General features: G+C 37.3%; 2 protein-coding genes across 2 annotated transcripts in view; both read left to right on the forward strand.

Annotated features, from left to right (window-relative positions):
- Window positions 1-140: 140 nt before the first annotated feature.
- Window positions 141-27,953, forward strand: part of MRPS6 (mitochondrial ribosomal protein S6) — a 65,935-nt gene continuing 38,122 nt past the window's right edge. Inside the window, exon 1 of the mRNA XM_081300878.1 lies at window positions 141-292. Within this exon, the coding sequence (XP_081157004.1) occupies window positions 248-292 (45 nt within the window). The 5' untranslated portion in view covers window positions 141-247. The remainder of the gene's footprint in view (window positions 293-27,953) is intronic.
- Window positions 154-27,858, forward strand: SLC5A3 (solute carrier family 5 member 3). The gene is made up of 2 exons (XM_081300877.1): window positions 154-292; window positions 20,709-27,858. Exon 2 carries the CDS (start codon window positions 21,049-21,051, stop codon window positions 23,203-23,205), a length of 2,157 nt encoding a protein of 718 aa, XP_081157003.1. The 5' UTR covers window positions 154-292; window positions 20,709-21,048; the 3' UTR covers window positions 23,206-27,858.

A 27,953-nucleotide genomic window follows, 5' to 3' on the forward strand; every position in this document is an offset into this window, starting at 1 on the left:
GGCGGGCGGCGGGAGGGGCGGGGTACCGGCCGCGCGGGGGCGTGGCGCGCCGAGGGGGCGTGGCGCGCCGTCTGCGCAGCTGCCAGCGCCTTTAAGCCCGGGCTCGCGCGGCCGGAGCGTGCTTTCGCCGCCCGGGAGCCGTTCGGCCCAACCACCAGCACTTCCCTGCCAGGTTCCCCTTCAGATCCCCGCCCCTCCGCGTCCCGGGACCCGGCTCAGTTCGGAGCCGCGCACCTAGTGTTCGGGCATGCCCCGCTACGAGCTGGCTTTGATCCTGAAAGCCATGCAGCGGGTGAGTGACCTTCCCTCAGAGCCCGTGTTCCCGCGCGGGTACCCCGCCGCCGCTAGGCCGCCGCCCCCCGCGTGCCGGGGTAGCGGGACTGCGGGCCTCCCAGCGCGGCCCTGGGGAGGCCGGGGAGGGAGGCGGAGGGGGCGCGCGCAGGCCCGCTCGGCCCGGCCGCGTGCACGCGGGAGGCGGGGGTGTGCCTGCGCGTGTGCGCGGCCGCGGAAGGGTCTGCTTCGCGGCCGGCCGGCGCGGGGCGGGCGCCCCCTCGCCCGGCGCGCGGAGTCCGGTGGAACGTCCGCGGGAGGACACGCGCGAGCGCCCGTCATGAAGCTGCTTGTCGCCGGTCCCGCGCCCACCCCGTCCCGCCTGCCGGCCGCCGCCGCCGCCTGCAACGTCCGCGCTCAATAAAACGTTGTTCCAAAGCGTGTTTGTGCAGTTATCTACACCACTCGCTTGTAACCGCTCTCACGCTAAAAAATCTTTTGACTTCTCTTTTTCTGACTTCAGCGACAGTCCTGCTGCGGGTGCCCTTAGCCCAGTTTCATTCATCCAAGTTGTGGCCTTGCTTGCGCCTTCCGAAGACACTTTTCTCCCCCCACTCCCCCGTTTTTGATTGATCTTGAGGGGGGGCTTTCAGGTTTGGAGGGATAAGCGAACCAGCAGCCCGTTCACTTCAGGTGATGGCGTGGCCGAGGACAGGGGCCGGCGGCGGAGGCAGCTCTTCGTCCTCTGTTCTGGGTCAGGCACTCCAGTCGTCGCTGAAATCCCCATTCTTCCGAGAATTTGGTAACGTAGTGTGTGGTGTATGCACTCCCCTCTCCCCACCAGGTATAATAAAAAACAAGAAGCGTTGGTACTTCGTCTGAATTTTGGAAACATCTTCCTACAGCGGCAGGGATGTGGACACATTTTGTTTGGATCGAGCTTTGGGTCATTTTCGAAGGGTAACTTACCGAGTTTAACTGAACCTGGGATCATCGTCTAGGCTGTATTGAAAAATTAATGATCACGGAGCATGGAGAGGTTGTTAATGAGGTATGCTTGGTCGTCAGGGAAAGGACACCAGGGCCGCTTGATCAGGTCATGAGAGTCTGTTCAGGCGTGCCATTGTGTCCCCAGGCTTGGTCTCCCTGCACTTCGGAGAAGTTAAGATTGTATTGTTTAGCGTCTTGATCTTCCTCTGCCTTGGCTCATTACCAGAATATAGAGCTTTAAGAGGAACAATGAAAAAAGAAAAAGACCAAATCATTAAAAAGGACATTTTTACTTAAGTGGAAATTGCTTGAGCCCTCCCTTTAACTGTGCTTTTTAGGCAGTGTTACTGCACCTGGGAAATGTGGTTGCTGAAATTGCTTCATTACTTTTCTTGTTTTAGGGAGGTAGCAGGTTAGGGTGTATTTGCTCATTTTATAAATCTTATTAAAATGAAGATTCTGTGTTGTTCTTTGGTTAACATGACTTCAAGTATGTTGGTTAAATGTATTTCCTTTACCATGCTGCTTGTTTTCTTTTTTGCTTTTTTCTTTTAACACCCAGTATTCACAATTTCCAGGTGTGGAGCATAAAGTTTTTATTCCAGTTAGATAAGCCAAACCTGGTGTAATTTGGTTAAAACAATGATTAAATGCCTTCCTTGAAATATTTGAAGGCAGGGGACAAAAACACTTAGAAAGTAGATAATTCAGAATGCCCTATAGAAGGAGGCATTAATGACAGTAGATAAAATGTTGTAACTATGTTGAAGTTGTGTCCAGGGAATCTTTGACCTAAATAAACTAAGATTAAACAGTAACAAAAGTTTGTCACTTTTTTATTCAAAAAATTATCTTAGAGTTAGTTGTAAATGGGTAAAATAAAGACTTAAAAGGTTTTGCTTGTTTTCAATTTTAGCAAAATTGGATTCTGACCATAGGGTGACTTCTTGAGGGAAAATAACAGTAGGCTTCTTTAATGTAAAAACCACTGTGAGCTTGCACACCTTTAGCAGGCTCTGGGGAAAACTCATCTCCAACCTGAGGCAGTTTGTGCTTCTGTTGCAGAAGGGCTATTGCAGATCCTTAATTCTCAGTTGTCATATCTTTTCATGTTTTCAGATTCTGGGAAGTACACCTAACAGTGTGGTCCTTTAATATGATGGCATTTTCCTTTCCATCCTCCATATAATCCATTTATATGTTTTAGAATTGAGGAAATATGTTAAACAACTTTTGTAGCAGATAGGGAAGACTATTTTTTTCCAGTCTTTTAGATTCCTAGAGCTGTTTTCCTGTTTCTTTTCTATGCCTGAAGAGCATTCTTGCTCTCTTTGGGGATGTTAGTCTCCCTCTCCACCCCTATTATTTTGTTCTATTTGACTTCTAGCTTCACTCCTTAAAATTGAGCTTAGAGTTTTTAAATAAAGATACTATGTTGAGATTCTTAAAATATCTCTACTGTAGGAAAAGCACTTGTGAGAGTTCCTGTAGAAAGATAGCAGGGTGTAATCTATAGAAAAAGTACTTTTTTATTACATGATTGTGTTAATCAGTCACTTAGAATTTGCAATGCCATCTTTTTTCTCAGTTTGCGGTTGGGAGTGGATATAATAATGAGCCTTTGCTTTTGTTATATTTCCAAGTTTGTGCATTTATATAAAAGTTTTCCCAAGAAATATATTTGCAGGTACTGTTGAGCTTGTATGTGTGTATTAAAAGTTGTAATTTCTATATTCTCCCTGCTTTTACTTTAGCAGAAAAAGTAGATGAAAGGATAGTTAAATTCTGAAATATGACATAGTGAAGTAATATTGTAAAACCAGGCTTTGAAAGTAATGACCAACTTTGAAAAAGAAGTTGTTTAGAAACATATTTATAGAAGAGTCTTTAGAGTAATGATTTTTGGAAGTCTTGTTACCCCTACATCAAATGGCAGCAGAAGAGTTTTATTCACATCTGGAAAAGACGTTATTCATAGGCTATAATTTGGAAGGACATAGCTGCAAAGGAAAGACCAAGGCTGCAGATTTCAGGCAGTCTCATCTCAATATGAGGAAGACCTTTTCTAACAACTGAAAAAGAAAAGGATTGTAAGATGGTGAGTGCTTTCTCTGCCTCTACCTTGTCTCCTTGAAATGTGAACTTCCAGGTGAATAGGAGAGAAGGGGCCATGTGGTTTGGTGGGTGAGTTCTGATTTCTCAGTCACTTCTGTTGAGCCTGGGGGAAAAGATTATTGTACTTTTTCACTTAATTAGATTTTAAAAATTGATGTTTAATTTCAGTTAGGTAAGAGTAAATTGACCACACATGAGTGATAAAATCACTTACTGTGGGGAAGCCCAAAAAAGCTATAGAAAACTTCAGAACTTTTTTACATCTGGGATGGGTGTAATGAGAGGAATCTTAAGGAGAAAAATCTTTGCAGTACATAAATATTCTTTCATTACTTAGTTTAGGAGCACTTTAATTATCATGTCTTATTCTGTTGGCTCAGAAGATGATCACAGTTGGCGTAGTTAGACTTGTGAAAGCCCTATGAAAATATTTTCCCTGAAATCATCTCATCATTCAGGAATTTTTATATGAGAATAGTTTAATAACTAGCTCAATTGCTAAATTAGTGCATGCAAGTACCATAAAATACTGTATATATAATCTTTTTGTATGTTTCAAATAGGAATAAAGAAGTAGGTAGCTATTTTGGAGATGTTAAAGTTTTTCATTAAATAATATTTTTAGGTTCAATACTTCCCATTTAGTTTTAAGTTGATTGAAAAGATTGTTTTAAGATAACTCACCAAAAGTAGTTTGTAGAGTTTTATGATAGAATCTGAATTTAAATTCCTAGTTTCTAAAATGAAGAAAGCAGTAGGTGTTTTAGTTGTCCTGTGAAGAGATTTTCTTGTTTTTTCTTCACTTAGGTCTTTTTTATTATTGTTTATTTTTTATTAGAAAACCTCAACAAAATTTTGTATTTGTTCTAGAGTTGTTGTCCTACTTAGGATATTCTGGAATACCTATAAACAATTTGCATTCTAGATTTTTTTGAAGATATAGGGTGCTAATGAACTCGTGTGGGACTGGCCAACCCTGTATCATTGTAGCTTGGCTTGCTTGACAACATTCTCTAACTAGGAAATATTGTAATTTCTGCTGTTCTTGGGAGACTTGACTTAAATTCATATGGAAACATGTCATATAATCATTTTTTCCCTCTTGGGCCCTCTCAACAGCAGCTTAGCTTGTATTTTTAATAATTGCTTTGTCTGTTTGAAATGAGACAAGTTAAAATAGTTTTTCAGTAGTGAAAGGTGTGAACTTGGTGGGCAATGTTATGCTTTCATCTGGTATTAAAGTTTTCTTGGGTTACAGCCTATTGACGCAGCAAGTGATTGAAGAAGGAGTCCTGTTCTGCCCCTGAGCTACAGCTAAGTTACAAGGAGTGGCTTGGGGGTAAGGAGTCCTTCCTCACCAGATATGGTTTGTATGTGTGAAGAATGCAGAAGTTGACAATTCTGCCCTAATTAAAAAAAAAAAAATATTGACTTGCATATTCAATACTGATATTTATAGATTTTTTAAGTCTACTTATGTCTAGTATTTTTATGCAGGCTGCCATTGAATTGTTTTATTTATTTATTTTTAAAGATTATATAAATTACTTTAAATGTTTAAAAGCAATGAGGGCTAAATTCTAAAGTAATGTTTTTCATCTGGTACCATTACTATGTTCATAGTATAGGAATAGCTCATCTGAAAGAAATACCAAATACAGAAATTTGACTTAACATCATAATGGAAGGAAGAGTAGAGGGAGAATGGTATATTTATGATTATTCATATGTATAAATATCTGTTTGCCATTTATTTAATTATCTTTTGCTAGTTTACATTACTGGCTTTGTGTTAGAATTTGTTTCTAATATTCTCACAGGTTTTTATCTTTTTGAGATAAGGAGTACCTCCTTTCAGTACTTATTTTAAGAAGACAGTGGCAGTATTCATTTTTTAAAAAAAAAATATTTTAAGTTGTCAGTGGACCTTTATTTTGCTTATTTGTATGCGGTGCTTAGAATCAAACCCAGTGCCTCACACATGATAGGCAGGCGTTCTGCCACTGAGCTACAACCCTAGCCCCTGAGAAGGCAGTATTCTTAAACTAACATGTCTATTAACACATAGTTGTCTCATGCTTAGGGGATCAAACTTGAGAACTTTAGTCAAATGGAAGTGGTAAGTTATCAATTTATCTATAGGAAAATCTGTTAGAAGTTTGGAAAAGCATAGTCTTATCCTTGTTGCTGCTTCTAACTTAAGAGTAGGGGCTGGCAGACTAACCCATAGGCCAGATCTGCTGTGACATTGTATTTTTATAGCCTATAAGCAAAAAAAGGACTTTACAATTGAATAGTTGGGGGGAAAAAACAGAATATTATTTTATAGTCATGTGGAAATGAAGTTGTATTGGAACATAATTCTGTCCCTTTTGTTTGTTGTCTGTCCCTTTACAGGAGAAATGTGCTGGCTACTGATTCAGTATGTACAGACAAATTTCCAGATTCACCATTTCTCTTTGACTTTTTTATGATATTGTTTTCTGACATTTCTCCTTTGATCCCTTCCTTTCTTTTTATGTACTATACCTTTGGCATCATGTGGATGATTTGTTATATTCATAACAAGCTGACAACTCTGGCATTGCCCCTCTGTGTTGGTCATAGCCTCCAGGATGCTATACTCATTGTGGTTCAAAACTTAGTGAGTTGCCTTCCCCAAAGCTTGCCTGTTGGTGTTTAACGTATTTCTATTTATTGCTACTGTGCCTTCTGTCATTTGGGACTGAACAAATCTACTTTTTGTTTCTGTAGTCACAATCTCATGTAGTCTCCTCTGCCTTAGTTGAGCTGTCCATCTTTCTTTTGCAGTTTCTTAGCTGGTCACTTCAATCCTACCCCTAAGGGGAGAATAGTTAATACTTGCAAGTACACATATTAGAGTGCAAACACACTGTTCTTGAGATATTTTAAAAGAATTAAACTGTGTTTTTAACAAGGAAATAATATATAGTAATGGATTTCTGATCTCCATACTAGTTGATTATGTGAACACTATTGCTGAATTACATCACACATCTTTTCTCAGACATTTCAAATGAAGTCTGATGTCCATGGCCACCTTTGAAATGACTGACCTATTTTTGTAATCTCATAATTGAGTTTCTTACATTCTTTATTCCATATTCAAATAAACAGAGCTGCTATGGATTCCTGTGTATACAACATTCTCTTTGATTTTCTTTGGTGTCTGTACCACACTTCTTTTCCGGAATGCCTTCCTTTTCCACATCACTCCATCGTTGCTATGAAAAACCTCCTCAAGCTCATTTTAAGGATTTGCACCGTTAATAGTATAGAACATGGGGGCTGGGTTGTGGCTCAGTGGGAGAGCGCTTGCCTCAAACATTCAAGGCTCTGGGTTCGATCCCCAGCACCACATAAATAAATTTTAAAAAAAAGATGCTGTGTTCAATTACAATTAAAAAATAAATATTTTTTAAAAAGTCGTATAGAACATGATCTTTCCTTTGATCAGTTTTTCTGTCTCATTACGTGGTCATTTTCTACTTTAACAGTTAATTGGTGAACGTATTTTACCTCCTTTGCTAGATAACAGTCTCGAGGGTCACTTCTGTTTTTATTTCTGTCTTCTGCTATGTTTTGTGCATGTTAGATGCTCACTGAGCTGCTTCAAGGAGATTATGACTGATTTCTTTAAAACAATTTTTTGATATGATACAGTATACTGAGCTGTGCCAGTAGGTTGCTTTCAAGTCAATGTGTTTTCCATGGACAGGGTAAGTTGAATGCTTCCCAGAAGTTGGGTTGATTTCCAAGGCTTTTGTGGCAGGTAATCTTGATTTTTGTAATTACTTGAGTATTGTGTGAACTGATGAAGTGAGTGCAAAGAATCCAAGTTGGATTCTTTGGAAAGACTTTATAAAAGGTGAGTCACTGAAATAATGGTTGTAGAATTAGATGTGACTGAAATGTTTAGGAGGAAGAGTAGTAATAGTCTAGGATTCTGTGTAGATTGCTTATAAGGATCTCTTAAAGCCTTTTACTGTAATGAGACTGAAGCTGTAGATTATACCTTTCTATAGATGAGGCTTAGATCAAACAGAAGGAACTTCAAACCTTCCATACCATTTCCCAATGACCTTGGCCCCCATGTTAAGGTTGGTTCTGTTAAATAAAATATTTAAGGTATGAGTGAGTGAGTGAGTGTGTGTGTGTGTGTGTGTGTGTGTGTGTGTGTGTGTATATATATATATATATATATATAATTGGATATGATTGTTTGGGTATGAAGACTTCTGCTTCAGTATGTGCTCTGATATTGTTTTCTAAATGAATAAAAGAATGTGAGATCCCAAATGAAGATACTGAATGTATTGTGATAGAATAAATGGAAATGATGGGAGAGCATCAGGAGCGTTAGAAGCAGGTAGACCTGTTTTTGGATTCTAGCACCTGCTTGCTAGGGATCTGAACCATTTTGGACCCTTAGTTTCTCATCTGTTAAGTGAGGGTAATCCTTACATTGTAGAGCCTGTGAAGATAAAGTAATGTGACCTTAGAGGTAGTGGGTGTTCAGTATGACAATAGAGTAGCTTTGTGATCTTGGGTAAGTTACTGAATTTCATTGCCTAGTTTTTCAGTATTCCTTTACTGATGAGACTTAAAATATGAATTTACTATATGCAAGTATATTTTATCATAATCCTAGATTGAATCAAACCTGAAACATTTGCTCAGTTTATATTCGAATTTGATGGTGCTTTCTGTTCCACTCTAGTCAGTTATTGCATGTATGGGACTGGTCTCATTAACTCAGAAAAGAGTTAAATCTTTCTACTCCTCCTAGAATTCTAGATTTTATAGGGAATGTGATTTTTTAAGATGTTGGCAATTTATTTCAAAAATATATAAAAACCACGGGCCAAATGAAATGTATCTGAGTCTCATATAGCTCTCATTTTATAATTTCTGACTGACTTGGCTTTAGGATGACATTTAAACTTCTTAAGCATTTATATTGACAAAGTTCACCTTTTTAATTGGTCATTGGTTTACAGTGGGCCTCAGTAGCTGGGTGCAGTGGCGATGCCTGTAATCTCAGCAGCTCTTGAGGCTGAGGCAGGAGTATCTTGAGTTCAAAGCCAGCCTCAGCAAAAGCGAGGCACTAAGCAACTCAGTGAGACTATGTCTCTAAATAAAATACAAAATAGGGCTGGGGATGTGGCTCAGTGGTTGAGTGCCCCTGAGTTCAATCCTGGGTATCCCCCACTCCCCCAAATAGGGCTCAGTAAATGGGTAAGTTTGTTCAGTTCTTTAAACTAACAGCAATCTTTGTATGCCTGTCATCCCAGCAACTCCTGAGGCTGAGGCAGGAGGATTACGAGTAACTTAGCAAAGCCCTAAGCAATTTAGTGAAACCCTCTCTCAAAATAAATAAAAAAGGGCTGGGTTCAATCTCCAGTACCAAAACAAAACAACAAAACATAAGTAATAGCAATCTCTAGTTTCCAATTGTTGGACATATGTCTGCATAAATGGCTAAAGTATAAGTAGATGCTTCAGTATTGCATATTATTGAAGTGGGACATGACTTTATAAACTGTCAGAAATTGATATTCACAATCCTTTGAATGTCTCAGTAGTTGCTTATTTTAAGCATGCGTTAGTACAATTTGATTTGTACTTCTTGTATTAACCTTGTAGAGGTTTGAAATACTGCTTCTAGGCAAAGATAGGTTTGTCTAAAAAATGACATTTTTATCCTCAGGGTTTATCTGTGACATTTACAATAGTTTCTAATACCTGTGATCTAGGAATATAGTATTACTGTGGGACAAAAAAATTTAGATGCTTTCCTAATCAAGAATATAAAATTAAGGGGATGATAATAAGTTTTTTGTTTTATCATGTTTCCATAGAGAAACCAAGTTATTATCTCTACTAAATCTTTGTTCTTCTCCCTTCCTGGCTCCCACTTCAGACACTTAACATCAATTGCAAATTAAAACTCTCAGATCCATGTTGTTCTTAACATATCTTTTTGGCACATGGTTCAATTACATTGTTTTGCCTCAGCCACTTTTATGCGGCATTGCAGTGCCCCAGTTAAGGGAGTCCTTTACTCCCTTTGGCAACACCTCAGTAGAGGTAGGCGTAGATAAGATCTTAAAAATGAAATTGGAAGTGAAAGCATAACTTAACAAAACTTTTCGGACTGGAATCTTCAGTGACCATAAATAAGGCACTAACTCCAGCTGTATTCATAATCTGTAACACCATGGCCCTATAACTTTCTAGGTTCAATTCAGGGTTTTTGTCCCAGAATAGAGAATTTCTGATTTTGTCTTAGTTTTTAAGATGTTTTCCTTGACACCTAGCCTGGCTATTAAATGCTTTAATTTTGTTGAGTGAAGAAACTAAGTGCACCTCTCACAGATTGCTGTGGATGTAGTCCAGTTTGAGAATATTCTCATAATGATCAGAAATGCAGTGCTGTGCTTACTTGGGTTTCAGTGGCTGGAACAAGGCTCCAATGGGAACTATGTATAGTCCTTGTTTCTGTTGCAGTATTACAGCATTGCTGTCCCCAGTGCTCTGTTTTCAGTTTGTATTCAGAAGTCTTATGTGTTAGTTAGGAACGTAAAGTGTCTGTTCAGTACACGGTTTTGATTCACTTAAAGTGAGTTTCTAATAGAGAAAAGCTAAATATTGAGGGTAGGGTCTTTGGCAGACATTTTGTAGGATAGGTGTACTTAAGTTGTTTTCTTTTTTTTTTTTAATCAGAATTTTTTTTATACCTTTGTTTTTATTTATTTATTATGTGGTGCTGAGGATCGAACCCAGGGTTTCACATGTGCTAGGCGAGCCCTCTACCGCTGAGCCACAACCCTGGTCCCAATTTTGTTTTGTTTTTAAATTGCTTAACTAGATGGCCTAGTCGTAGGTTGTTTTGATTGTCATTCTTTCATTGGTGTACTGCTTGCCTTCTGTTTTATTGGTAGTCATGAGAAAGTGTTTGCATGAAGTATCTTACCTTTAAACTTTGACAGCCAAATTTTCATCTGAGACAGTTGAAGCCAGCAAACTCTGGTAACAACATTCGCCTCACATGAGAGCATTCTTATGTGTGGACTAAGTATGTTTTTGTAAATGCAGGCTGTGTGTAGGAGAAAATGGAGAAAATAAACTTCTCCTAATGTAATTTTTCCTTTTAAAATATTTCATCTAATTAGGATATAATCCCTGGAAGATACTTGTGATTTTTAAGATCTCCTATCTTCTGATATCCAAGGAAAACATTTTTTATATCATCTACTTGTCTCAAATACAAGAGGAAACTCCAGCTGTATTCATAATCTATAACACCATGCCCCTATTTTTAATGTTAACTTCTTAGGTTCAATTCAAGGCATATTTTCTACCTTTTCTTCTAAGTACTGTTAAAATTATCTTATTTGTAATCCCCAACCCCACACCCCCTTTTAAAAAAATTTCATGAAAAATCCTGTATTCTCTAAATTTTGGAGAAAATTAGAAGGTTTTAAATTTTTTCCAACCAAAATGATATTTCTGATTTCAAGATCTGTTTATGACTTGGTATTCTGGAAGAGTTAGAATCTGGTCTATTAGGAAGATGCTTGTGTTTATATTTTCTGCCTGTCACATGGGAAATAAGGAGAAACTATTCAGTGTAGGTTCTAGGAACAGTTTTTCTAGAAACATAAAATTGGAACCAGTAGGATGAGAACAAAAAACATAAAGGTGGAACACAAAGTTCTTCAGACCAGCTGTTTTATCTCTGTAAACCTTATAGTTGTTAGTGCCACTCTTATACCCTTCCTCAATGCCTAATACCTAGGCTTAGTGATTGATTGAAGCAGGGGTTATATATGTGTGTGAATATGTATTTAAGATAGATATTTTGCCCTCTCTTTGAATCCTGAGTATCTTAATGGTTAGATAATATGATTTCTATTCCAAGATTTTTTTTTTTCCAAATGAAAAAAAGCAGAAAGGGCCACACAATTCAAAGTGGCCAAGTCGGGATTCTACGGCAGTATCAAGGTGGTCATGTCTTTGAACACTGCATCTGTTAAAGTATAGTTGAAGTCCCTTTAAACTAAAGGAAATGTTTTCAGTGTTGACTAGGTGCTAGTACTGCTATGTGTTTGGGGAATATAGTGGTAAATAAGACAAAAGTTCCAGCGTTTTGGTATGTGTTTTCTAGTAAGAGAGACATACCAGCAAGTGCCATGAAGGAAACCAAAGTGTAGGATAAAGGGACAGAATATGGAAAGTTCCAATTTAGTTAGATAGATAAATGTCAGACGCCCTAACTATCTGTTTATAAAAAATCTTCCAGTAGCTTTACCTGAAAGAATCCATAGTGCACAGATAGCAATTATTTAGTGCTTAATTTTTTTCCATAGAACTTTAGTAATCTATCTTGCTGATGTTGTTTTGAGGTACATGTTTTTCCCATTTTATAGAAGGAAAAATAGGCATACATAAAAGCAAATAATTTAATGACTCTCCATATTGTGCCCATCACTCAGCTCCAATAGTTAGTCAACATTTTACCAATATTACTGCATCTCCACACTGTTAAAAGAACAGTTCCATTAATACTTTTATGTTTTATGCTTTTTGCCTAGATCACTGATTGTTAGAATTTACCTATTTAAACTTTTTTTTTTTATCTGCACTATTTGAGTTAGTCATCTTGATGTGCCTTTCTTAGGAATAAGGGCCTTTCTCCCCCAATCACGACATAACAATTACACTCAAATAACACTGATAGAATAGTAGTACAAAATATTAGGTTTATGTTGAAATTTCGTTATTCTAGTAATATTTTTAGTTTTTTAAAATTAATATTCAATCAAGGGTCATACATTTAGTTGTGGTTTATTCTCCTTTAGCAGTTCTAAAGCCTTTTAGTAACAGTAGACTTTGATACTTCTGAAAAAAAGAGGTAAATATTTTGAACATTTCTAATGTTTTATAGTTTAAAATATTTTTCTGTAAGCAAATAACTCACCCTATAAATAAAATGTATCTAAACTGTTTTATTTTCTTCATAAGTGTTTCCTGAAAAGTTAGGACAAAATAAATGCTGTATAATACAAAAAAAGACACAGCACGAGGCCCGTGTTTAGATATGGCCATCCAATCTTGAAATTTCCACTCCCCAGAACTATGAGCCAAATAAATCTCTATTCTGTACAAGTAAAAAAAAAAAAAAAAAAACCCAAAAATACAAAAAGTGGACTTTGAAGTGTCCAGGTCCAGTATTTCTGCAGAATCCCTTGCTTAGAATTTTTCTGCAGTTACTTTCTCATTATTAAATACCAGTTAAATATCCATGACAGGAATGTTCATGGGAATGTCAGTTTGTGTGTTAAACAGTTCTTAGGTTGAGATAATCGCCACCATTGTAAACATTTCTTATAATTAGCTATTTGTGAAGTGACAAATTTGAAACCGATTTTTTTTTTTCCCCCTTCTAACAATCATTCACTGGCTTGAACATCCATCTCCTGGTGATTCTGAATGGGTTATTGCAGGGGTATTTTCAAGCAAACACAGGTAGATAATTTCATATGAATATTTAGTGTATATCTAAAAGATAAGGACTTTTAAAAACAAACCATAGCTCTTTATCACACCTAACCATAATTTCTTAACATCTGGTAACTATATTTAAATTCACTGAATTATCTCTCCCACAGATAGTTCAGTCTGAATCTGAACCAGGTCACATTTTTTTCTTGATGGTCTCTTTGTAATACTTCCCCTACTTTTCTTTCCTCTCTGTGGATTTGGTTGATCATTTTCTGGCGTTTTTTGTGTTGCTCTATTCCAGGAATTTTCCATAAACTGATAGGTAGAAATTTGGTTAGATTCCGGTTTTGTGTTTTGTTTTGCACAAGTACTTCAGTTGTCTTTGGAAATAGCATCAAATTGAGGCACATAGTCCTATCTTGTAGGAAAAGATTAACTTTTGGTGAGTGTAGTTACCCATCCATTTTAAAGTTTGCCATCAACCTTAAGTGTTTTAGCATCCATTATAATTATTACCTGAGGTTAATTATTGCAATAGAGGTTGCAAGTGTTGATTCTCATTGTATCATTTTTTTATGTATCAATTAATTGAATTTTTTCTGACTTTTTCCCCTTAAAAACAAAGATACATTCTTTATCTTTACTCCAGAGAGGACTTTCTTGTACTTCAGTAATTCTTTCTCTAAAGTGTCTTCATTTTTCTCATCTGTAAATTGGGCATAATTATGCCTGCCTTTTTGGTTTTCGTGAAGATTACAGGAGCTCATATATGTAAATATAGGTATTGGTTAATGTTAGTTTAAAGTAACTCTTTGAGGCTGAGGGTGTAGCTTAGTGGTAGAGTGTTTGCCTAGCATGTGAGGTCCTGGGTTCAATCACTACTACCAAAATATTACTACTATTACTACTACTGCAATAATAATAATATAAAAATAAAGTAACTCAGTTCTGTGGAAACACTGAACTGAAGTATAATGGAGAGCTGAAGCTGGAGAAGTTCTTCATGAGTTGCCATCAGCAGGAAGCTTGGGTCTGTGTGGAGTGAGGTAAGGGGAAGTGCTGGTGTCCTTTTGACTGTGGAAACAACCATTGACCATCAGACAAGAAACATACAGGGAAAATAGTAGTAAAAGCTGGAACACATTCCAAAATTAATAAAATGAGGGGAAGTGGGTCCCATTGTGATGGGTAGGTAGAGTGGAGATGGTGGTTCTATCTACAGGTTTTTACTGTTAAAAATCTTTCATGGCCTTCTGAGATTTTTATCTGAACAAAGAAGAGGCTTCTTTCCTAATCTGACTTTTGTCATTTCATACACCCTCAATACCATTAAGCTACTTGAGAGCACCTGAAATGTACAAGATGGTATCTGGACACTGAGAATATATCCGTGAACAGTAGAGATCAGAATCATTTAGATTCTGGCATGGAGGAGGCAGAACAAACAAATAAGTCGGGTAGTAGTATATTAGAAGGTGTTACAGAAAATAGAGCAGGAGAGGAAAAATTGAGATGGCCAGGGATGTCACTTGAACAAGACCTTAAGGGACAGGAGAGCAAGCCTTCTGGGAATGGGGTGCAGAGGGTTGCCTGAATGGGAAACAGTCAGCCACAGAGGCTTGTTTGGTACGTTGTGATTGAAGGAGTGACTGAATTTTATCATAATCTTAACTTTGTTAACATTTGCAATATAGCCTCCTTGGTATTTTCTCTGTAAATACAACCTTTTTAAAACATTCATGGTGTTGAGTGATCTTTTATCAACTAATATTGTAATATTCTTCCTCTTGGTCCATTTCTTTGAAGGTAGTATTACATTGTGATTAAGGGCAGAAACAAGCTGCACAATCTTCCTTGTTTCAGTTCTCATCTGTGAAATGGTAATAATAATTGTCCTTATCATGATTGTGATGAGATTAAAGTAACGCACACAAAACTTAATTTAGATCCTACATGGTGTTAGTCAGGACTTAGTTCAGTAAGGCCAGGTTTGCTGATTTTTAATCTCCATTTATAAATCATTGTCTTTGACAAATAGTTTTTTTGTAAGCAGATAATGCCGAGAATTTTGGATTCTTCCCACTAAAGTTACACAGATGTTTAGTCATTGAGATTTATGTGATAACACTGTGTTGTCACAGACACTGTCTCTCTTATTTCATATTTTCATTTTTCTCTAACAAAAAGGTTGTTGAAGTTTGCTTTTTTATGTATGAGCTAATAAAATCCACGTAAAAGTTAAAACTAGTAACAGTTTAACATTTGAATTTGTTCCCCCCATATCCAAAACATCTTGTTTCTCTGAAACACTTAAAAAAAATCCAATGAGCCAACTTTCATATTGATAGCAGGTTAAAATGAATATATCTTACGGGGTATATGAATGAAATAATCTTTTTTTTTTAAGTTTCTAGGTGAACATGATTTTATTTGATGAAATGGTTTAGTTAGAAATTATCCATTTCACACCCTCCGTACCACATGAAACCCTGATCAAAGTAGAGGTATCCTGGTTGGTGTAGGTTTATGGGAATATGTTACTTCTCTTGCTCCCCTTGTATTGCTATCATGGTACATGAGGAACTGGAAATCCTCAATGCAGTTAAAAAAACATTTGGGTCCCATTAGGGTTTCCTATACTTATGTATTTTAAAAACCTGAATAGCAAGAGTTGTAGGTATAATAGAAATATTTTCTGAGATTTAAGGGCAAACTCCTTCATTGATTAAGCACTGTAACATAGTTACTTATTGTGCTGTCTTCAGCTTCACTTGTAATTTTAAATTGGCTGGAGTTCATATCAGTTGTATTACGAAGACTTGTTTTTGCTTTTAAGTGTCATTGGTAAATCTTGTCATACCTGGTGCTCCACATTTTTAAAGTAAGGATTGAGGATTGTCCTGTGTGTGTGTGTGTATGCTTGGTACTAAGCATCATTAAGTATTCACTTGCAAATTTCCTTTGCTGAACTTTGACTCAGGATGACAAAAGTGAAACGTGTGAAAAGTCCATAAAAATAAACTTTTTTTTTTTTTGGTATTTTATTAAAACAGTGATGTAAGAAGAAGCTATTGTGAAGATAAATTTAAAATATTGTGAAGATAATTTAAAATATTGTGAAGATAATTTAAAATACTGTGGAGAGAATATAGCTTTTTAACATGTAAGTAACTTGTGGAGAGCCTAATATGCCTGGCATGTAGTTGTCAGTTTAATTTGAAAGCTTCATGCCTTCTGGTTCATTCCAGTTGTGGCAAGTAAACTGACATTTACTGAGCCATTGGCCTTTTAACCCTGGGCAGTATTACAGGCTTTCTTTGTTATTCTGTATTAAGCCATTAGGAGCTAGGCAGATGATTCTTGAGCTTTATGGAGATAAATTGTTACTCAAGATCCTGTAGGTAGGTAGTGACCTTTGAAACTAGGCTCTTTGAAGTTGACTGCTTTCTAGTCTATTCTACCTGTACATCTCTGGTAGCCAACACTTATCTCCTTTACAGAATCACAAAACCTGGTGGTAGGAAGTCAGAGCTGTTTCTATGACTGGGGGGTGAAAGCAAACCTCCAGTATTCCTATTATTTTCATTGTTTTTGATAGGTTGCACAAAGGTGATTATTATTCAGGTAGTCAGGTTTTTGAAGGTCTCTGTATAATCTATAACACTTACATTACTAGTTGGTATTGTGAATATTTTTCATTTGATCAGTGTAGGAGCAGGGCTCATTAAGTCTACTGTTGGTAGTGCTAGGCTGGACTTCTTCAGTTTCAGAGTGAGTGCTTATAAACTGACCCCAAAGCTAAAGATGGTTGTTTGGTCACTTCTGGGCTGACCATATTCAACTCTTTGTTAGCCCACATATGTCAATGAATTTATTATGATGTGGAACCTGAGTTCAGGGATCATTTTCCTGTTCCCTGTTTGGTTTTTATGACAGATGACTTTTCTTTTTTGATAGTGACCATACATCCTGAATTTTATAGATTGTTCTAAACTAATATGCTGATTTGGTAGATAAATAACGTAGTCACCTAGATGGCAGGAGAGAGAATTGATCATCATAGCCAATTAAAGTTTTGGTAATCATGTTTTCATTTCACTAAAGGAATTTATAGCTGATTTAAATTAGGTCTTAAAAAACTCTAGTTGAGCAAACACAACAGATATTTATATGTACTTTTTCTCTTTGAAATTAATTCTTCAATTCCTACAAATACATGACATAGTATCAATTGCATTCTAATTCTGTGCAAAACTGTTAATAAAACATTACTTTTCTTTAGGTGACAAATCTTTCAGAACACCTTTGTTTGAGGTTTGGCTAAATCTGCTCATCATCACTAGGGGACCATATCTCTACATTCTACAAATAATTCTTTTTAAAAAATGCTGTGCCAAGGAACCAATCCACTTACCTTGTATAAATATACTTATTTTATTAGTTGTCCAACATTCTTTCTTAGGAGATTTACCTGAACTGTGAACTATGGAAAAAATAAATAGAACATGAAGCTTTTCGTTTTTCCATGTGTATTTTTCCAAAAAATAAAGGAGTTTTGAAAAGTGTTCATTAAACTTTTGTTGAAGGGAATTTTATTTCTTTGAAAGAAATAACTTAGTAAAATCTAAGTTTTACATGGGAGTCATGTTTAAGGAATGTGAAAATTATCTTCTGAAAGATTGAAATTTAAGGCTTTGATAATCTTAATGACTAGAGTATGAAAAAAATTGAGCTGCATTGATAATACAAAGTATTTTATTTTTCCAACAAACTAAGTTGACTTGTTTTGGGTTCTGTTTTTTCCTTTCCCACTCTTCAGTAGGTGCTGGTCTGTGGATGTATTTTTGTTTGAACTGGAAAAATCTAAAAGCCACACGCTGGTGTGGTGTTCATTGAGGAAATCTATCAGCAGTAGCTTTTGAAGGGTTGAAGAGGCATAAGCAGAAAGAGTTGAACTCAGCCTTGAACTCACTTTTGGCCCCTCCTTATTTCCCTCCCTGTGGGCGGAACATATCTAGGGAAGTTAGGGGACAGTCCTTGCATGGGAATTTCAACTAGTCTTTGAGTAGAATATGGCTTAGTGCATAAATCATATTTGACAGCAAGGAACAGTGTTATTGATATATATAGTAGCATTGCTTCCTAGAGATGGAGGAAGGAAGTGCTTGCTTTGTTCCTGAGCATTTTGCCTCTGAATAAATAAGCTGTTGCAGCAGCTATTGACAGACTCAATTCTGTTCCACATCCAAACACTGAAAGTCACTGGATTGGTTTCTTTCCCTTATTGGGGAACTTGTGGCACTGTCAGCTGCTGCTACTGAGAAGAATAGTACCCAAAAGAAGGTCTTCTGACCTCCTTTGAACTAAGTTTACCTGTAAATGTTGAACAAATGACAGGGAGATGGTTTGGATTTTGGGTAGCAGAGAGATCTTCATTAAAGGATTTCATAACTGCCAATAATGATTTTCATTGTAAATGAAAAGTAGCTGTACTTTCCACTGAAGCATTTAAAATGTACCCTTTTAAATAAACTACATTTGTCATAGATTTATTTAAGTGATAATTCCTAAATGATTTCAAAGTATTTGTTTACAAACTTGAAAGCTTTTGGGGCTGGGGAAGATGGTGGTAAAATATGACACAATTTCAGGAACTGCAGGTATGAAGTGATGCAAATCCCAACTTTATTATTTACCTTTGGCAATTTTATTTATGCCATCCAGTGACACTGACAGAGGCAGGATTTTTAATCGATTTTCTTTCTTTTCTTTTTTTTTTTTTTTTTAAGAGAGGAGAGAGAATTTTTAATATTTTTTAGTTTTCGGCGGACACAACATCTTTGTTGGTATGTGGTGCTGAGGATCGAACCCGGGTCGCACGCATGCCAGGCGAGCTCGATACCGCTTGAGCCACATCCCCAGCCCATCGATTTTCTTTTTTTTTTAAATTTTATTTTTTAGTTATAGTTGGACACAATACCTTTATTTTATTTGTCTATTTTTATGTGATGCTGAGGATCGAACCCAGGGATTCACACATGCTAGGCGAGTGCTCTACCACTGAGCCACAACCCCAGCCCCCCATCGATTTTCTTAACATAATTATTATACTGCTTTGTGTTTAAAAAAAAAAAGGGATAAAGATGGGATTAACTTTTCTTTTTTTAAAAATCTTGGCAGCTTTATGAATTAGACATAATAACCTAATTTGGTGGGGTATTAGTCTTTTTAGACCTTGTGCCTAGCTTCTTGCTGGTAGGAACTGTGTTTTTAAGTTTTTTAATATTGTGGGTATTTGGGGGTTTTTTTGTTTGGTTTTGTTTTGGTGACAGGAGCTGAACCCAGAAGTGCTCTACTACTGAGCTGCATCCCCAGCCCTTTTTATTTTTTTATTTTGAAACAAATTGCTGGCCTCAAACTTGCAATCCTTCTGCCTCAGCCTCCTGAGTATCTGGGATTTACAGGCATGGGTCACCGTGCCTGGCTGTGGTCTGTTTTGAACAGTTTGGAAAAGAGATGGCCTCATTTTTGGGATTTAAGTTTTCCATTGGATTTAAAAAGAAAATGCCTAAATTCATCATAAAGCAACAACATTTATCCTGATGTTGCTTCAGGAACGAGGAGAAATCACTTAGAAGTTAACATATGGAGGTGTTAGGTTGAATGGTAATTCTTTTTTTTTAAGTTAAAATATCTTTGAAGAATTAGAATTTGTCTATTTACCAGGGGAAAACCACTAAACTCAAACTTGATTTAGGTGAATTTAAATGTCTGTTCTGCAGAATGGTTACAGAATGGATATCTAAATCCAGGACTGACAGATATCAGAAGGACTTATTGAAGATGATTTATTTAATGATTAACAAATGTGTTTTGTTCAGGTTTGGAAGATAAATAATCCAGTTATTCAGTCTTCCAGAAAACTTTTTCTCCTCCCCCTCCCCCTGATTTCTATACCCTTCAACAAAGAGGCATTAAAAGGAAGAAATGCTTGAGAGTGCTCTACAAAACTAAAACTTGAGTCTGTGCCTTTGTATGACTCAGAAGGTCTCTTGGAAATATTGCCTGAAGAAAAGAAAGGGAAGGAAATTACCTCTTTTAAAGTTCTTTTTGTTTTCCAACAACTTCTCACTAGAGGAAAGAATAAAATGTTAGGATTGTTTTGTCAGTTGTAGTTTCCAGTTTTTTTCTGTGTGGAGTATCTTGTTTCCCTTTAGGTGTTTCAAGTTCCAGGTTATTATATAATAACTATATACATTTACAGTTTGCACAAACTGAGTAGTACTTGGTTTTATGTGTTTAACTTCTCTGGAGGAGATACTCACAAGCAAACACATTTGCTGTTCTAACTAGGATCCTAACTGGCCAAAAAGTTAGTCCCAAATATTCTTGAGATTCACAGTATTTGAAGATTCTCTTTGGTACCCTTATTATAGTAACTAGTACTCCCTTCTCTTTAGGGTGCTTTATGATTTCATTCCTGTTCTAAGCTGAGACTGCTACAGTAAGACAAGAAAGGACAATGTGATACAAAGTTACTTGCTGGAGAAGTTAGGCCACTTAGTTACGAGATGGATGAATTTTTGTTTTTAGTTCAAAATGATGAATATTCACACTTTTAAGTATTAGTTGTGATAGTATAGACCGATCCTTGCTGTGGAATTAAAGTGTGTTTTTAAAGTTTTTGTTTCTTTTTATAAAAAAATGTCTTGTTGCGCCATGTTTGCTCGACTGAAAGTTTCCTCATCCCTTGGTGAGACCCTCCTCTAATTCAATCTTTGTCTTTTGTCTTTGCTGCCTTGCAGGGTTGGTACAGTAGGCTTCACTAGACTTAGCTGCAACTCAGAATTTCTCCTCCAGCACCTGAGTAAATGCTGATGGTCTTGTGGAGTGTGGATTAAGAGTACGAGCTAAATTCTCAAATCCCAATTAAGAAGCGGAGGAAAATTTAAACTGTCTCCTTCAAAGTTTATCACAACCACCACCATCAAGACAGCAAACCAAAGGACAAAGACTTTGACCTGCTGTGTTGCTCTGTATAGTCCAGTTCACGTATGGTTTACAGACTTGGCTGAGGTTACTAATAAGTAAATAAAAAGTTGGACACTTCTGTCATTTGGACGCTTTTATTCACGAGTTACCAGAATGAGGGCTGTTCTGGAGACAGCAGACATTGCCATAGTGGCCCTGTATTTTATCCTGGTGATGTGCATTGGTTTTTTTGCCATGTGGAAATCTAATAGAAGCACCGTGAGTGGATACTTCCTGGCGGGGCGCTCTATGACCTGGGTAGCAATTGGTGCCTCTCTGTTTGTGAGCAATATTGGGAGTGAGCACTTCATTGGGCTGGCAGGATCTGGAGCTGCAAGTGGATTTGCAGTGGGCGCATGGGAATTCAATGCCTTACTGCTTTTGCAACTTTTGGGATGGGTTTTCATCCCAATTTACATCCGGTCGGGGGTATACACCATGCCTGAATACTTGTCCAAGCGATTTGGTGGCCATAGGATTCAGGTCTATTTTGCAGCCCTGTCTCTGATTCTCTATATCTTCACCAAGCTCTCAGTGGATCTGTATTCGGGTGCCCTCTTTATCCAGGAGTCTTTGGGTTGGAACCTCTATGTGTCTGTCATCCTGCTCATTAGTATGACTGCTTTGCTGACTGTCACCGGAGGCCTTGTTGCAGTGATCTACACAGACACTCTGCAGGCTCTGCTCATGATTGTTGGGGCACTCACACTTATGATTATTAGCATGATGGAGATTGGTGGGTTTGAGGAAGTTAAGAGAAGGTACATGTTGGCCTCACCTAATATCCCTTCCATCTTGTTGACATACAACCTATCAAACACAAATTCTTGTAACGTCAACCCTAAGAAAGAAGCCCTAAAAATGTTGCGGGATCCAACAGATGAAGATGTTCCATGGCCCGGATTCATCCTTGGGCAGACCCCAGCCTCAGTGTGGTACTGGTGTGCTGACCAAGTCATCGTACAAAGGGTCCTGGCAGCCAAAAACATTGCTCACGCCAAAGGCTCTACTCTTATGGCTGGCTTCTTGAAGCTTCTGCCAATGTTTATCATAGTTGTCCCAGGAATGATTTCCAGGATACTGTTTACTGATGATATAGCTTGCATCAACCCAGAGCACTGCATGCAAGTGTGTGGAAGCCGAGCTGGGTGCTCCAATATTGCTTACCCACGCCTGGTGATGAAGCTTGTTCCTGTGGGCCTTCGGGGGTTGATGATGGCTGTGATGATTGCAGCTCTAATGAGTGACTTGGACTCTATATTTAACAGTGCCAGTACTATATTCACTCTTGATGTGTACAAACTCATCCGCAAGAGTGCAAGCTCCCGGGAACTAATGATTGTGGGGAGGATATTTGTGGCTTTTATGGTGGTGATCAGCATAGCATGGGTTCCAATCATTGTGGAGATGCAAGGTGGCCAGATGTACCTTTACATTCAGGAGGTAGCAGATTACCTGACCCCCCCAGTGGCGGCCCTGTTCCTTTTGGCGATTTTCTGGAAGCGCTGCAATGAACAAGGGGCTTTCTATGGTGGAATGGCTGGCTTTGTTCTTGGAGCAGTCCGTTTGATACTGGCCTTTGCCTACCGTGCCCCGGAGTGTGACCAACCTGATAATAGACCAGGCTTCATCAAAGACATCCATTATATGTATGTGGCCACGGCATTGTTTTGGGTCACAGGACTCATTACTGTAATTGTCAGCCTTCTCACGCCACCTCCCACAAAGGAACAGATTCGCACCACCACCTTTTGGTCTAAGAAGAACCTGGTGACAAAGGAAAGCTGCTCTCAGAAAGATGAACCATACAAAATGCAGGAGAAGAGCATTCTGCGATGCAGTGAGAACAGTGAGGCCATCATCCATGTCATTCCCAATGGGAAATCTGAAGATAGTATTAAGGGCCTTCAGCCTGAAGATGTCAATCTTTTGGTGACCTGCAGAGAGGAGGGTAACCCTGTGGCTTCCTTGGGTCATTCAGAGGCAGAAACACCGGTAGATACTTATTCCAATGGGCAAGCGGCTCTCATGGGTGAGAAAGAGAGAAAGAAAGAAACAGAGGATAGAAGCCGGTACTGGAAGTTCATAGACTGGTTTTGTGGCTTTAAAAGTAAGAGCATCAGCAAGAGGAGTCTCAGAGACTTGATGGAGGAGGAGGCTGTCTGTTTACAAATGTTAGAAGAGACTCCACAAGTTAAAGTCATACTAAATATTGGACTTTTTGCTGTGTGTTCTCTTGGAATTTTCATGTTTGTTTATTTCTCCATATGAACTTAAGGATATGATGAGACATTTAACTTAATACTGGTCTTTGGAAAAAAATTATGTAACTGTTGCATCTCTCAGGCATTGTTTACGCTGTAGGTTTTAGCCAAATTTTACTTAGCAGAAAATCATCTATTTGCAAGACTTTATTTTCCCAGACATGGATTAAAGTAAATCTTCAACTTTTAAATGAAGCAAAACAGACTGAAAAGTTAAAAAATGTGGTTTAAAAATTTCCATACCAAAGTAAGGAGAGACCAATTATTCTCAGATATCTTAGCGCATAATAAATGTTAAGGTATCATGAATAAGATATTGTCTGCACTGCCAGGTCTTGGTAGACCTTAATGCTGAAGTAGAAGATTTGCTCATTTCTAAGTTTTTTCTGTCTCCGTAATTCGCACTACCATTTAAAAATACAATAACTGAATTTTACATGTTGTATAATCAATTATGTTCTGAAACTCTAATGTGTGGTATGTATTTCAAGACAGGTTAGTTTGCCAGGTTAATTTTTGTGTGTGACTGTGGATTCTGATTGCCAAAAGAGAGGAAGAATGTTATTCTGTAGGTATTTTTGTACCACCTGTATGTGGAATGTTGGGGGTGTGGGTTGATCCGGTTCTTCCCCCACCTGTTTTTTCCTACTTTTCACTGAAGTTTAATGAACCACATAATGAACACCAAGTCATAAAAAGTTACATATTCAAATTGTACTACTGAATGATTATGGGGCGAAGTAAAATAAATGTTACTGATGATCCCCACCTTTATTGACCAAATTAAGGTGGTTTTTATATAGTTTGAGAATTACCAACTTCCAAGCAGTGTTTGATTAACTTTGTCAAGCAGATGATTAATCATACTTCAATGAATTTGACTTTTTTTTCCTTGTCATTTGATAACATTCTTTATTAGTTAAAAACCCAGTAGATTGAGTTGGAAGGTTTGTACAGTATCTTGAACAAACGTTTTCACAGCTTTTTGTGTTGCTGGGTTATCATGATATAGCAAGGGAAAATTTAATTCTGAGGTCATACTGCATTCTTGATAATTTTTTTTATTTTGTATTTTTTCCTCAAAAGATTTACCATCTGTACACAGCCTGTACATCTTGTTGTGAGCATGTAAGGATGTTTCAGTGCAAACTGGCCATTAGTACCAGAAAACTCAGAGTGCACACTTGCCATTGGTAGATTATTTGTAGGATGGATAGCATGTTTAAGAGATGCCATAAACAAGAACTTCTTGGTTTAGTACTGTACTTGTGGAGGAAATTATAGGACTTGTGTAATTATAGGATCCTTATCTTGACATGGTTTACCCAGTTGCATCATCCACAGGTGGGAATCTATTTTTCCTTAGTGAGGAAGAGGACTGATGATGTTAGAGAAGAGCTTTGCAGGGGATATAGCTCTGTGTCCTCAGCACTGTCCTTTTTCCTCCCTGAAAAATAAGAAAACTAATTGTATCTACTTTCTCTGACTATCTTTAAACTAATACTTTTTAAATTGCATGATTTTTATTAAGCTTGTATTCTTTAGGAAAATTACTTTTATAGATACTTTCATAGATTTTGAATCAAAACTCAGTCCTGATGACTTTGAAATTTTTTAGTGTATAAACTAATTTGTTTTTGATGGACTTGATTAGTCCAAAGTTGATTTCAGAAATTATCAGGTATAATGTCTTCCCATCATCAGGAAGCTTTTTGATGGACTGAGTCTGTAGGTGAAAAAGTAATTCATGTATGAATAGCATGTATTTCTAAAGCGCTTAAGAGTGCCTTGTAGAATTTTTTTTTTCTCAATTTCATGCTTAAGGTTTATCTGGGGATCAAATAGATAGGGACCATCCTTTCCTTGTATGGAGGTTGAGGCTGTGACATGTTCAAGGTTAGAAAACCTATTTCAGAAGAACAGAAATCCGGTCTTCAAATCTGGACTCTACATTTGTCAAGACAAATGATTTGTCCATGGTTTGTGCTTTTCCTAAAGTAAGTGTTCTTCCTTTGGGACAACCTTTTGGTATTTGGAAAAGTAATAGGATCTTGGGTTTTCCAAATTGGCATTAAGCTGTACGAATTAACATTTTCTTTGAACATACTGCTGTGTAACTCAGCAGTGAGAATTGACACATTGGCTGGGTAGCCTTCCTATTGCTTCTATTTATTTATCAATAAGTGAATAGGAGGTATTTATGTAGATCCCCACCCTTGATTTCATGTTAGGTCCTAGTGCTTTGGAGTATTCAAGCCCGTCCCACCCCCAATCTCTGCTGTTGTCTTAATATGATACATAGAATACATCATCTTGTGTCTGTTGGTGTATGTATAGCAGTAGGTCAAGTTTAGATTACTAATGTTTGTAAATAAAGAATGACTATTAGTGTATCCATTAGAATTCTTTACTCTTGCCAGTATAAACATCACTTTATTTAGATGGAATTCCCTGAAGCTTTGTCCTCTTCATTGTTTCCCAGTGATAAATAATGTGCTTGAATAGGTAGGTGAATTGCTGATGGCAGCTTTATTTCAGGGGTCTAATCTTCAGTCTTCATTAGAATGATTATTCCTAGGAAATGACATATGGACTGTCTTAAGCTAGCAAAATGTTTCTGCTTTATACTGAGTAAATGAGTCATAAAAGATGACATTGGTCTCTAGACATTAATGTGTATATTTTTATATTTGTTCAAGTTAAGTTTTAGAATTGACCAAGTGATATTATACTGACTAAAATAGTAGCTAACCATCAGAATGAGGTGAGAATACTGATCTTCAAAGGTAGAGAAAAATGCCACCAAATCAGCTGCAAAATGTGTTTCCCCTACTCTTTAATTTTTGTCTTCTCAGGCAGTCTTTGTCTCCAGATTGGATACAAAGGACTTACTACAGAGATATGCAAAAGGATAGTTTGCTTTTTTTGTGGAGCCTCTAGTTTCTCTGTCTTTTAGATTTTCTAGGACAGAATCTAAGAGAGAGGTGATGACTTTTGCCTTTAGGAAGAAGTATCAGTGGTTCTGTGTCCTTTGACCCAAATTTAAGAGATCTGCTCTCTGGGGCTTCCTTTCCTCTTGGCTCAAAGGATCCATTGTCTTTTTACCCAGAGAGGCTGGCCAGGATCATGTAGCCAATAGCGCTTAGGAATGGCACCTCAAGCAATTAGAAAGGACCCATCACTCTGTGAAACTTTTTATTTTAAGACGGTTACTCAGTCTAACCTGAAGCTAAGCAGAGGGTTAAAAGTCTTGTCTGGAGAATTAGAGTATTTATGTTTCTCCATTGTCAGTCCACAGCTTTTTTCTCTATATTAGGTGCATGGATCTTCTCCTCTCTTTCAATGTCATTTAATATAGAAGTTATTCTCACTCTTTTCTACCAAATAAACCAGCTGTATTTTTAGCCATTAAAGGGTTAGGTCCTTCAACATTCCCACCTGGCAGTATTAGGCTTACTCATTACCTTATGTTTTCCCTAACTCATTTTCATCAGAAGTGTGATGTCTGGAAAGGGACCATATGGATGTCTGGTAATGACACCTCACCATTCCCTAGGTTTTGGGTTGACAGATATGTCTAAGGCCATTCCTCTTAGATTATGTAACTGTGGAGCCTTGCCAAGACAGAATTTTCCTAAGAAATCAGGAAAACTATTAAGTAGGATACCAATAAGTACTTGGGTGATACAGATGTGGACAGTTGGTAAACTACAAATATTAGCTTAATTTATAGCCTTAGAGTCATATTCATTGCATTCTAGATCTTGAAGCATCTTGGCTATCAGCTAATTAAGCCACTCCCCTTATAAATTGGGGTATCAGTGTATAAAGATCCAGCCTGCTAACTCCTGGTTTAATGTAGAATATAATACAAATTTATTAACATTAGAGGTTAGAATGGGATTTGATAGTGTTAACTTGTAGGCTTTAGCATTCAAGATTTTTTCATTAGCCAGGTGCTTAGGTGCTTAAGTCACTTCATAGGTTGATATTTGCCCAACGGGATTTTACAGTGGCATATATCAATGTGTTTGTTTTTATCTCTATACCATTCTGAGAGATTGGTCTTTTTCTCTTTATTCACATTGCTTCTTTAATATTTCAGCTTTCTTTCAACAAATTAATATTTTGCTCTTTGGTCAGCTTATTTCACTTTCAGGCATACTGTCTTGGTGTTTAATTACTGTCCTTTTCCCCCAGTATTGAGGACTTAGATCCAAATAATACTTTGTATATTATAAATGTTAATTAACTTAAAATGTTAATTCTTGACAAATTGTCTCAGATTTGTGTTGACTAAATGATAAAAGCACTAATGATTCATCACTATTTTATTCTCAAAACTCCATCTCAAAAATTAGAGAGCAATAGTGAAAATTCATGAGTACCTTTGAAATGACGGTGGGGTCAGAATGCAGAAACAATGGAGTTTGCTTTAATGCCAAAAACAAATTATTCTTGCAGTAAATAAAGGTAAAATTTTAGAACTAGTCAGCATATCAAGAAACCTTTTGCACTGGCAGGTATTATAAGTATGGATCGTATAAGAAGTAATCTTTTGAATATTAGAATTGGTTGACTTAATTCAGTGTTGCAGACCCTTTTCCTCATTAAGATCACTTTTAATTTTTTTTTAATTATCAGATTCTTATGGTAATAAACTTTGTCAGCACTGAGTTCCACATCATTCACTTAGCTGTGTAAATGTATTTTACTTTTCAATTCTGGGAATAAGATTTTACACTGCTGATTCAC

The sequence above is a fragment of the Spermophilus citellus genome (genome assembly GCF_964194105.1).
Source record: "Spermophilus citellus genome assembly, chromosome: 7".
NCBI classification, from domain to species: Eukaryota; Metazoa; Chordata; class Mammalia; order Rodentia; family Sciuridae; genus Spermophilus; species Spermophilus citellus.

What these genes read in the sequence shown, in the direction of transcription:
- SLC5A3 (XM_081300877.1), top strand. Translation starts at nt 21,049, where the DNA reads ATGAGGGCTGTTCTGGAGACAGCAGACATTGCCATAGTGGCCCTGTAT.